Here is a 12,205-nt window from a genome sequence, read left to right as displayed (position 1 = left end):
ACATCAAAGCCGCCCTCATAAGGAAATTTTGTTTCCTCGATATATCATAAGTCAGAGTTCTGTAGGACCACAACTGCCCCAACTCATCAATCAACAGTCAAAGACAAACATCTATATTCCGTCCCGGGCTGTTTGGACCGAGTATGACAATAGATAAAAACATGAACTCCGGCCTCATACACATTCTCGGTGGCAAGTTATTAACTGTGAGTATGACCGGTCAACAAGAATAAGGAGCAGCAAATGACCCAAATGGGTTGAATCCGTCTATACACAACCCAAGATGCACATTCCTTGATTCAATTGAAAAGTGAGGATGAACACTATTAAAGCATTTCCAAGCTTCGTCGTTAGAAGGATGAACCATCACTCCATCAATTGCATGGTGTGCTTGGTGCCATGTCATGTGCTCAGCAGTCCTTGGTGACATGAATAACCTCTGCAGTCTAAGTGTGATCGGGAAGTATCTAAGTTTTTTATATGCCACTAGAGTCTTTCCCCTACCAGTTCTAGGTTTGTAACGGGAATGCCCGCATGTCATGCACTCGGTCATCTCAGCATTTTCAAGGTAGTATAGCATGTAGAAGTTAGGGCGCATGTCAATTTTCTGGTATCCTAAACCGAGGGGTTTCATCATGGATTTCGCAGCATAGAAGTTCTCTTTCAGCCTGTTCTCTTCAGGTAAAATGCTTCTTGCCCATGCAATAATCTTGTCGTACCCAGCCTCACTCAACCCGTGCTCTGACTTGATGGTGAACACCTGTGCTACGGCCGATAATTTACTGTGATTCGTGCAGCCATCCCATAATGGTTCATCAAATCTTTCAACAAATCAAAAAACCTAGCTACATCTACATTAGGTTCTTCTTTTGTGATTGGACATTGACTGACATTACCTTGATTCATTCTCATTGCATCCATAACCATGTTTCTGTAAGAATTAGTGTTGTCATTCTCGTTGCTAGCACTAGAACTAGACCCAACCACTGTTTCTTCCATTCTCCTCTCACTAACATATACTTCTCCATGTGCATACCAATACTGGTAATTCTCCATAAACCCTTTATGTAAAAGATGCATCATTACAACATCTGGATGTAGATACCTTTTATTTTGACACTTCTTGTATGGACACCTAATACCGCCTCCAGTAAAATTTTTAGGAATAGATGTTGCGAAATTAATAAAAACCCTAAACTCTGTTACAATAATCCATCCTCCACAATCCTTAGGGTGAATCTCGATACATCCATGAACGATCATCCATGATTTATATCGAACCTCTATAAAATTATGATGACATAATGTATTAATTAACTAAGTTACGTAAATAAACTTGCAAAAATATTACTTTACCTCGAGATTATCCAACAAACTAATCACAACTTCTCATAAATATTAAAAATTTATTATCATTTATCAATGTCCATACAAATTAAAATATATAAATTTACAAAGAAATTACCACTCCGCAATACCATTGACAAAACTTTAAATGGACCCAATAAGTAAGCTATTAATTATTTCAAAACAGCACATGTACTTCGGTAGTTCCATAAAGTTTTAATAATTTACAAACAAATACAATCTTACAAAATCTAAAACAAACCATAACAGGTATAGAATTATACATTCATATACTACAAGTTTGTTTGACAAATAACAATAAAACATGTATATTTAATAACAAAATACATATACTAAAAAAACAATAAAATTGACATTTAATTAAATGTTAAGATTTAAAAAGAAAGAATTACTTACAAAAATTGATAAAATCCGTCGGTAAATCAGAACATGGATGCTGTGACCACAAAACTTCAAGAAATATAACTTGATTTGCTGATATGTGGGAGATTTTTGTTTGAGGAGGATGGGGGGGCTGGTTGCAGTTGGGGAGAGTTGGGATTAGAAAGAAGAAGGAGAAATAGAGGAGGAGAGGGTCGGCAGGTGAACATATATTAACTTTTCCTGACGGATTTTGCGTCGGTGAAACCGTCGATGATTCTGACGGCACAATCGACACGTCACCGTACGGATCTGCCATTTCAAATCCATTAGTGAATCCGTCGGCAATATAAATGGCGGTCGCTATACGGCCTGTCTTTTTGAATCCGTCGGTGATTTCGTCTGAAAAAATAACCCACCAAAACCTCCACGTCAGCGACCCATTTTTTTTTACGATGGTGACGTTTCTGTCCGTAATTCGGTCGGTAACTACTAACGGAAAATTTTCGCCGATAGTTACCGACTGAATTATGGACGGAATATAATCGTCGGTAATTTCAACCTCAAATTACCGACAGAGTTATTTCATCGGTAAATCCGTTGCTATTTAGCGAATTTCTTGTAGTGATTTATTGGATGAAATAAGAAACAAACTTCTTAGAGAAGAGCTCAACTTTGACATTACTGATCTTATAGCACATCACTCCATGTCTTTCTCATCTCTTAACAGATCTCAAAAAGATGTCTACGAAATTGTTGTTGGTAATGTTATAGCAAAGCAACAAGCATTGATTTTTGTGCATGGCCGTGGAGGAATTCTGAAAACATTTTTATGGCATACAATAACCAATTTTATCAGAGCCGAGGGTTTGTTTGTTCTAGTTGTTGCTTCCTTTTTATTGCCAGGTGGGCAAACTGCTAGCTTATTCCAGATTCAAGATTCCTCTTAACGTTTCTGACTTGTGAGATTAAGAAAAAATCTTGCTTTGGAAGCACTTGATCGCTCTTTACATGATGTTCTTTCAGATAACAGCTTGGCTAATTGAAATAAGCTGTTCGGTGGGAAGTCGGTTTTTTTGGGTGGGGATTTCCGCCAGATACTGCCTGTTATACCCGAAGGTACAAAAGATGAGATTATACATGCTTCTCTTTGCAGCTCAGTTCTATGGCCAAAGTTCAAAGTTATGAGTCTAAAAGAGAGCATGTGTCTTTCACCTGATGACCTTAGCATGAAGGAAAAACATGAACTCGCCATGTTTGCTGAATGGATTCCTTCCATTGGTAATGGAACTATTTGTGACTCTCTCTCCTCGGGAAATTGTGATACTTCCTTCATCAAGATTCCTGATGATCTCTTGCAAGACAATGTATCAGACCTGATCTCATCTATTGTCGATATGGTTTATCCAGACATCAACACCGAACAAATAGCCCCTTCATATCTCCGTGAAACAGCAGTTGTGACAACAAAAAATGAAATCGTCACCAATATTGTCCCCGGTGACAAACGTATCTATCCTAGCACAGATTCTGTCTGCACTGCGTTAGGTGATACCTGTTGCAATTAATTTTGAAATTTTCGTTCACAATGTCTTTAAATTTTTGTAGGCATTTCCTAGTGTATACATGTAATTATAATAAATAAGTGTTTATCCTTTATGTCTCTTGAATTATCCTAGACTAATATAAATCTAAGTCTAAAATCATTAAATTTCTTTTCTTATGAGAGGGAGAGTAATATTTATACGAATAAGATTTATTTTTCATTAAATTTATCATATTTTTATTTTTATCTTTTTCTTTTATATATTTCTAATATGGAATTAAAGCTAGTTCACTAGAGTATGAAATCTTAAAATAAAATGAATAAAAAAATAACATTAAAAAAAAAGAATGTAAGAAGATAGTTCTCAACAAGAAAATTTGAACTTTATATTAAAAAAAGATTAAAAAACCTAAGAATGAGATTTATTCAAGAAACTTATAATACTCCAAACATATATTTATACCACTCTAGAAAATTTATTTTTCACCACATTTCCCATGGTCCTATATTTACTTTCTCTTTCAAATATTTCTAACACTACCAACACCGTCGATCTGTTATATCCAATCGAATTCATTACCCAATTAGAATTCAAATGGCGTTCCTTCCATTATACTTCCATCTGTTATAACAATCTCTGTGTCTTTTTTCTTCCTTTACATTTCTTTTTCATAGGTCAATGAATGCCACTGATAGAAAAATTAGAATTATGCTATAATTTTCTATTGCAGATCAAATATCAGGTTTTCACATTCTAAAATTCAAAACAGATTTTAGTTCAGCAACATGTCTCTAGAAAAGAAAAAAAGAAAAAAGAAAAAGGGTGAGTGTCGTGTGGGTTAGTGCTATGATTGTTTGGACCTTTTGTGGAGTGGAATTATTTGGAATTTGGAAGAGGGCGTCCCCTTCAATTCTATGGGTCTAAGTCTTCGTAATTTTTTTTTTCCCTGTTAAAAAATTACCCGGTCATAATCTAAAAAAAAAATTTATTGATATATGATTTTTTTTAAAAAAATAAATAAATTATTTGATTTTTCTAAATAAAATTAAAAAAAATAAAGGTTAGCCATTTTAAAAAGAAATCCACAAGGTATCATGAACCAACCAATTTCTAGGCCTAAAGGCCCAAAGTAAGTGTGCTTGCTCATTTTAATTTTAATTGGTATGTATATAAAAAATCAATTTAAAATCTAAAATATTTTTAAAATTAGATCTAATTTCTAAAGTAATATTAAAGTGAAATAACTTTTAATTTAAATTTTTTTTATTGAATGGAACTCATGAAATATTAAAATTAATTTTTTTAATAATTAAAATCACATCTACCATCAACTTTCTCTATTTCCCTCTTTCCCACTAGAATTCAACTAGTCTCTCTTTTATCTTTATAATTAAGAGCTAAAAAATAAAAATAAAATTAAACTAAAATTACCTTTTAATAAAATGAGTGAGTGTCGTGTGGGGTTAGTGGTATTTTTCCAAGACAATTTTGACATGTATAGCGAGGAGCCTTCTATCTTTGAATTTGGAAGTAAATAGAAAATAATAATAATAATAATTCAGTCTCCTAAGGCTAAACTATGCTTGTTTGGACCTTCTGTGGTATGGACTTTGAAAGAGGACATTCCCTTCAATTCTACGAGTCCAAGTCTTCTAAAAATTTTCACCCATTTTTTTGTCATTGATTGCCTTAAGAACCGGCAGTCAATAGTCGTGAGAATTGCATATTTTCTAATGCAATCAACAACGAATCATTTAATTCGAAAAACAAAATCATTTAATTAGGTAAAAAATATAATTTGAGTTTAGCATGTCAAGAATATAATCAGGATATGAGACCGGAATATCACAATAAAAAACAAATACAGATTACAAAACTTAAATTCCAGATGAAAAAAAAAAAATTGTCTATTGTTCAATGCACAGTGAGATTCATCATGTTTTTGTTTTAGTATAATAAAATAATAATAATAATCCAAAAATGTCTTAATCTCCCCCTTAAGAATGTGAGGAGAGAGAAGTTGTCGGAATAAACATGTCAATGGAATCCTCTATTCGTTAAGAATGAGAAAAATGGAGTCCTTGAAGATGATTGTTCACTCATACATGAAAAATGGAGCACCGCTTTCGTGGTAAAGAAGTTGGGGCTATAAATATGAATATTTTCACATCTAAGCCATTCATTAACTAAGCTACAGACAAAAACCATAGAAGTAACGATGGTTTACATTCCCATACTTCTTTTTTGCTTCTTTACATTGCTGAATAGAGTAACGGCCACGGCCATTGACATCATAAACACAACTCAGTTCATCAGGGATGGCGATACTATAGTTTCAGCAGATGGAACCTATGAATTAGGATTTTTCAGCCCTGGAAAGTCAAAAAACAGATACTTGGGCATATGGTATGGGAAAATACCAGTTCAAACTGTAGTTTGGGTTGCCAATAGAGAAACTCCCCTTAATGATTCGTTGGGGGTCTTAAAGATAACAAACGAAGGAATTCTTATCCTTCTCGATCGCAGTGGGAGCTTGATTTGGTCTTCCAACACACCAAGACCTGCGAGGAATCCAACCGCTCAACTATTGGAGTCAGGAAACCTTGTTGTGAAAGAGGAGGGTGATAACAACCTGGAAAATTCCTTGTGGCAGAGTTTTGAACATCCAGCTGATACGATATTGCCAGGCATGAAGCTAGGAAGGAGTAGAATAACGGGAATGGATTGGTCCATGACATCATGGAAATCAGAAGATGATCCTTCCAGAGGTGACATTACATGTAAACTTGCTCCTTCCGGATATCCTGACATGGTTGTGATGGAAGGTTCGCGAGTGAAGTACCGATCTGGACTATGGGATGGTCTGCGGTTCAGTGGCATACCTAGAACAAAACCAAATCCCATATACACATATGAATTTGTTTTCAATGAGAAGGAGATATTTTACCGAGAAACTCCTGTTGATAAGTCGATGCATTGGAGGCTCGTGACAAGACAGAATGGTGATATCGCGAGCTTTACTTGGATTGAGAAAAAACAAAGTTGGTTGCTTTATGGAACAGCAAATACAGATGATTGTGATCGATATGCACTATGTGGTGCAAATGGTTTCTGTGATATTCAAAGCTCTCCAGTGTGTGATTGTTTGAATGGATTTGTACCAAAATCTCCAAGAGATTGGGACGTGACTGATTGGGCAAATGGTTGTGTTAGAAGAACTCCCCTAAATTGTTCTGGAGATGGGTTCCGAAAGCTCGCTGGAGTGAAGATGCCTGAGACAAAATCATCGTGGTTTAGCAAGACGATGAATCTTGAGGAGTGCAGGAACACGTGCTTGGAGAAATGCAACTGTACAGCATATTCAAATCTGGACATCAGGAATGGAGGAAGTGGGTGCATGCTCTGGTTCGGCGACCTGGTTGACATGAGAGTTTTTTATGATAATGTGCAAGAGATTTATATACGAATGGCCGAATCAGAACAAGGTATGAATTTATCTTCAGACAAGAAAAGTCAGTATTATTTTAATAACCTTGCAAACTGTGTTTCCTTGTAAATATATAAAACAGGATCCAGACACTTCACTAAAAAGGAGTGATTCACTCTTAGTAAAGTGTCTGGATCCTGTGTTATATATATATTTAGAGTCAAGATTTGCCCCATCCACACCATTGCCATCATGTACAAATCCTTGCTAATAGGTAACCAAGAGGAAGGGTGCTTGTAGCTAATAAAAAATTTCTAGCCATACTAAATTCTATTCGATTTACTTTCCTATTGTTGTATTTTCACTCCAGTTTTTCTCTGCCAAGTTGTAGATAATGGAGATGGTGCCAAGATAAATAAAAAATCCAAAGCGAAGAAAAGGATCATAGCAAGCACTGTGTTGTCTACTGGGATTCTGTTCGTTGGCCTAGCCTTGGTCTTGAGTGTTTGGATGAAGAAGCAGCAGAAAAACAGTACGTAATTCACACCATGAACATTTAACAAATACTCCATCTCTCCTTTTTCAGATAAGTTTTGATTCTTTTAAATTTTGATTTTAAAAAATACAAGGCAACGTTAAAATGTTAAGAGTGTATTTGGTGACGTAGAGAAATCATGCTGGGGCCAAAAATATCGTTCCCATGCTTCGTTCTTATTCATGCCAGTTCCTCCTGCAGGAAAAATAGCAGATGCTCTGGAAAGAAGTGCAAATCATATGCACAAGGAAGATCTAGAGCTACCAATGTTTGATTTGGGTACTTTGGCTTGTGCAACAAATAATTTTTCTGTTGAAAATAAACTTGGAGAAGGGGGTTTCGGATCTGTTTATAAGGTACTAATCTATAAAGAATCAGGCATCTAGATGGCTTCAGAATTTCATGGTACAAACTCATGGCACCATTGATTTTTTTTGGTATTATTTTCCTTGGAACTTCCATGGGACTGAGCCTTCTAAGAATAAAACAATGACTCTTCAGAAAGTGTTCAAACTTCAGAGTTACAACAGATGCAAGTAGCGTGCAACATCATACCATGACTCCCAACTTTCACAAGACCAAGTATGATTGCTTATGATACTGTGTGATTATTTGCAGGGAACATTAGAAGACAGGCGAGAAATAGCTGTGAAGAGGCTCTCTAAGAACTCAAGGCAAGGACTTGATGAGTTCAAAAATGAGGCCAATTATATAGTGAAACTTCAGCACCAGAATCTAGTGAAGCTTCTAGGATGCTGCATTCAAGGAGATGAAAAGATACTGATCTATGAGTTTTTGCCTAACAGAAGTTTGGACATTTTTATTTTCGGTATGAATCTCCCAAAACCCCTACAAGTTCTTTCCAATTATTGCACTTTAAATCTTTCTCCACTTTCATGGTCACACATGCTGCCGTACCCAATTGTAATTTTAATTAAACATTTATTATGTTTACAAGTATGGATTACCTTTTCTCCTAGTTTTTTATGCATTTTAAACAATTTGACAGAACATACACACAGCTTTCTACTAGATTGGCCCAAGCGCTGCAACATTATCTTTGGGATTGCTCGTGGACTGCTTTATCTTCACCAAGATTCAAGACTAAGAGTAATTCATAGAGATCTGAAAGCCAGCAATATTTTATTGGATGATGACCTAAACCCAAAAATCTCAGATTTTGGCCTGGCTAGAAGTTTTGGAGGAAACGAAACTGAAGCCAATACTAATAAAGTGGCTGGTACATAGTAAGTGTCTCCTCCTGTGTGTGTTTCTGTCTTCATTTTTTCACTGAAAAAACTTAGCATTCCCTGAATAAGTGCAGTGGCTACATATCCCCTGAGTATGCCAATCATGGACTCTACTCACTAAAATCGGACGTCTTCAGCTTCGGCGTATTGGTGCTAGAGATAGTGAGTGGAAACAGGAACAGAGGATTCATTCATCCAGACCACAACCTCAACCTTCTAGGACATGTAAGCCATCCACACCACACCTATGTTAGGTTCCAAGTGCTTGGCATGTTCTGTCTTTGGACACTTCAAATGCTTGAAATATCTGTACATATTTTGAATCTGACAATGAAATGCATGACGGATTCTGGATCCTTGAGTCCAGGGACGTATTCTATTATATCTAAATATCAAATCTATTTTAATTACATGATTCTGCTTATCAGGCTTGGAGATTGTTTGAAGAAAACAGGCCTTTGGAACTGGTTGCAGAATCACTAGTAATAGCATGCAATTTATCTGAAGTGCTACGTTCGATTCATGTGGGTTTATTGTGTGTGCAAGAAAATCCAGAAGATAGGCCAAACATGTCAAATGTTGCTCTGATGTTACGTGATGATGATACTCTACCTCAGCCTAAACAACCAGGTTTCTTCACTGAAAGGGATCTGACTGAAGCAAGACATTCATCGAGCCTGAGCAAACCATGTTCAGTTAATGAATGCTCGATTTCAGAGTTAAGACCAAGATAGATTGCATTTTGCGCTGATATTTTGTATTGTTTCTAGATGGTTGGTCTCTACTTTTCGAAATATTATTTTGTGGTTATGTACTAGGCATATATAATTCAGCCATCCCACAAAGAAATAATGTATTTTGATCAACTATGGCAATATATGTATGGTATGTAAGGCTGGTGTAATCAAAGGTACGCATGAAGTGTAAAGAAATGGAGCTTCAAGTTATTTAACTCCATGGTGGCACATTCATAGAACTAGCTTCCATGATTTTCTTTGCTTCCGTGATAAGAACTGTCCACGACCATTTTGAGAGATCTCAAATTACGCCCTGTTCTGTAAAATATCTTGGCAAACTGCAGAGCAGTTTCTCATCGAGGATATCTGTCGTCATCATCACAAAACCGCAGCTTAAAAGACAAAACCTGTCATCGTAAAAGATGCACTGTCACTTTTGGCATCAGGTGAGTAGAAAATTAGTTTTTCTTACCGCCATACATGCCCTGACTTACTACCAGAATAGCACGGGGGCGATGACTTACCTACACGTGTGGTACACGCAAACTTATTTTATTGATTTATTAATATTATAATAATACATATTACTAAAAAGAGCATACAAATATTATGAAAAAACAATGATGCAAATATAAAAACACCCTCCCAAGACAATTTTTAATTTTTCAAAGTCAAAAGAAAAACAAGAAATTTTATTATACATAAAATGTGTAAATACAAATCAACCCTTCTTTTAAAAGGCTAATATATTTTAGATTTTAAATGCATAAACTTATTTAACTATGTAAATAAATACAAATAAATCTATAAAGACACAAAAATCCCTTGACTAAAGGCCAATTTTTTGAGCTCTCAAGAGCAATATGCTCTTATAGTATTTTTACTATATATAAAATATACAAACAACAAATTTGCCCCAATCAATTCTCAAATAACTTTTAAATTCCATGAAAAATACAATTTCATCCTTGTTGTTAAGACAATTATTAAAAGCAATAAAGAGTAAAACTATCGTTACACGTGCTTGAATCTGATTCCTCCTCAAATATCCTTTTAGTTTTTCGTTAATACTTCAAGTTGTTAAATAGTATGGTTGACCCTGGCTAGCAAGCAGTATGACAATGTTGTGTCTTGGACATATGTTGTGAAACCAAACCACAAAGCAAAACAGCCCGCGAATCAGTGGATGACAATGTTGTGCCTTAAAGCCGCACGTTCACGCGCCACCAAGCCATTTTCCTTCCCTTTCTCGTCTCAGAACTACCAGCTCAAGCCCTTCTTCCTCTCCTTCAAGCCTTACTCTGCATCATCCCAATCCCAAATCAAAATGTCATCATCCACTCCATCCCAGACAGTAGAACACATAGTCCTCTTCAAAGTCAAAGAAAACACTGACCCCACTAAAATCAACACCATGATTAATTCCCTCAACCGTCTGATCTCACTCGACTCCGTACTCCACCTAAACGCCGGTGCCCTCTACCGCACCAAATCCTCACCTATTCCCTTCACTCACATGCTCCACAGCCGTTACTCCTCTAAAGAAAACCTCTCCGCTTATGCTGTTCACCCTAGCCATGTCAGCGTGGTTAAAGAATCGGTTCAGCCAATCTGTGACGACGTCATGGCCGTCGATTGGGTAACTGATGATCTCAACGGTGGTGGTTCATTGGTCCCACCTCCTGGGTCAGCGATTAGGTTGTCATTCCTTAAACTAAAAGAGGGTTTAGGGGATGAAGTGAAAGATGAGATACTGGGGTTAATTAAGGGGATTAAAGGGAAATATGGTGGGATTCATCAAATTAGCTGCGGTGAGAATTTCTCAGCTAGAGCCAAGGGTTATTCGATTGCGTCGCTAGCTGTTTTTCCAGGATTGAGCGAATTGGATTCCAAGGAAGAGCTTGTGAATTTGGAGAAAGCCAAGTTCAGAGATTATCTGCAGAGCTTTATTGTTCTTGATTATGTTGTGCAGCCGTCTACCTCTACTCTTTAAAGATTTCTGTTTTTTTTTTCAAGCCCCTTTGGTTACTCTTTGAGATAGAAGAGACAAATACAGAAGGGAAATAAATGCATTTGGTTGCCGAGACAAAGGACAGTTGTGGAGTGAATTTATATCTGTTCTGTTCCGAGACTCTATCTCAGGTATTTGGATTGCTTATGTCCCTGCTTGCTTTTGCTGATCATTTAGTATCAATAATTTAAACTTGATATCCAATGTATTAAGAAGTGTTAAAATGGCTAGTAGTTGAGTTGGTTTTGTATATGTCATCCTCTCCTGAATCCTTGTAAGTAGTGAGATTGAGATTGTGGATGTTTAAGTAGTAGCTTTATTAAGCTCTGGTGGCGTAGGATTCGATCTGCTAATGCTAGCAAAATGTCAACTTCTTTAAATCAATAAAAGAAAACGAGCAACATCTTTTCGCCCATTCTGGGTTTCCTTTAGCAAATAAAACTACAGGTTTTGATCAACTGTCTGAGATAAAAAAAATAAAAATTAAAAATAAGCTTTGTGATTGTTACTTCATTGGTGGAAAATATGTCTTTCTTGTTTTCTTGGATCAATTTTCTTTCGGTGAAGAAACCAGGCTCTTCAGGCTGCGGCAGTGCCCCATCTCCTTCCAACATATGAACCACTCTTGACATGCTCAGCCTATCTTCTGGAGAGTGTTGCTCACGTAATAGGCCCACATGGATTGACCTTAAAACTTCAGAAAGATGGCAGGATTTTACTATCAATTCATCAATCAACTCTAAAGATCTGCCTTCTTTATTGAGCTTCCATATCTGAAATTTGAAAGCATTTGTTTTTAAATTGAAATAGTTCTTAAAAATTGGAACCCTTGTGTTAATGCTAATTTGAAAATACCTAGAATGAAAATAAAAGTCCTTACATGCCCAAGAAGATTGAGTTCATGTTCTGGATGAGTAAATCCCCTGTTTCTTTTCCCCCTGACAATCTCTAATACCAAAACACCAGAGCT

At 36.2% G+C, this 12,205-nt stretch overlaps 2 protein-coding genes across 6 annotated transcripts in view; both read left to right on the top strand.

Moving 5' to 3' along the window:
* Positions 1–9,463, top strand: part of LOC105119186 (G-type lectin S-receptor-like serine/threonine-protein kinase At4g27290) — a 14,779-nt gene extending 5,316 nt beyond the window's left edge. Inside the window, exons 1-7 of one of the 5 annotated variants that reach the window (XM_011017304.1) lie at positions 5,383–6,760; positions 7,094–7,234; positions 7,439–7,593; positions 7,856–8,066; positions 8,247–8,484; positions 8,562–8,712; positions 8,916–9,463. In XM_011017304.1, coding sequence (XP_011015606.1) covers positions 5,494–6,760; positions 7,094–7,234; positions 7,439–7,593; positions 7,856–8,066; positions 8,247–8,484; positions 8,562–8,712; positions 8,916–9,221 — 2,469 coding nt within the window. In that variant the 5' untranslated portion in view covers positions 5,383–5,493 and the 3' untranslated portion in view covers positions 9,222–9,463. Of the gene's footprint in view, positions 1–5,382; positions 6,761–7,087; positions 7,235–7,438; positions 7,594–7,855; positions 8,067–8,246; positions 8,485–8,556; positions 8,713–8,915 lie in introns of those variants that run through there. The other 4 variants (XM_011017303.1, XM_011017302.1, XM_011017306.1 and 1 more) reach the window with 4 other exon arrangements.
* An 871-nt stretch (positions 9,464–10,334) lies between these two features.
* On the top strand, positions 10,335–11,657 carry LOC105119185 (uncharacterized). The gene is made up of 2 exons (XM_011017300.1): positions 10,335–11,527; positions 11,629–11,657. The coding sequence occupies exon 1, from the start codon at positions 10,411–10,413 to the stop codon at positions 11,215–11,217; it is 807 nt and encodes a 268-aa protein (XP_011015602.1). The 5' UTR covers positions 10,335–10,410; the 3' UTR covers positions 11,218–11,527; positions 11,629–11,657.
* Positions 11,658–12,205: the final 548 nt, after the last annotated feature.

Source organism: Populus euphratica, unplaced genomic scaffold (genome assembly GCF_000495115.2).
Source record: "Populus euphratica unplaced genomic scaffold, PopEup_1.0 scaffold2565.1, whole genome shotgun sequence".
NCBI lineage: Eukaryota > Viridiplantae > Streptophyta > Magnoliopsida > Malpighiales > Salicaceae > Populus > Populus euphratica.
This window is presented reverse-complemented; position numbering and strand designations above follow the sequence as displayed.

Bases quoted from the DNA above. Each gene is read 5' to 3' on its own strand.
- LOC105119185 (XM_011017300.1), top strand. From the start codon at position 10,411: ATGACAATGTTGTGCCTTAAAGCCGCACGTTCACGCGCCACCAAGCCA.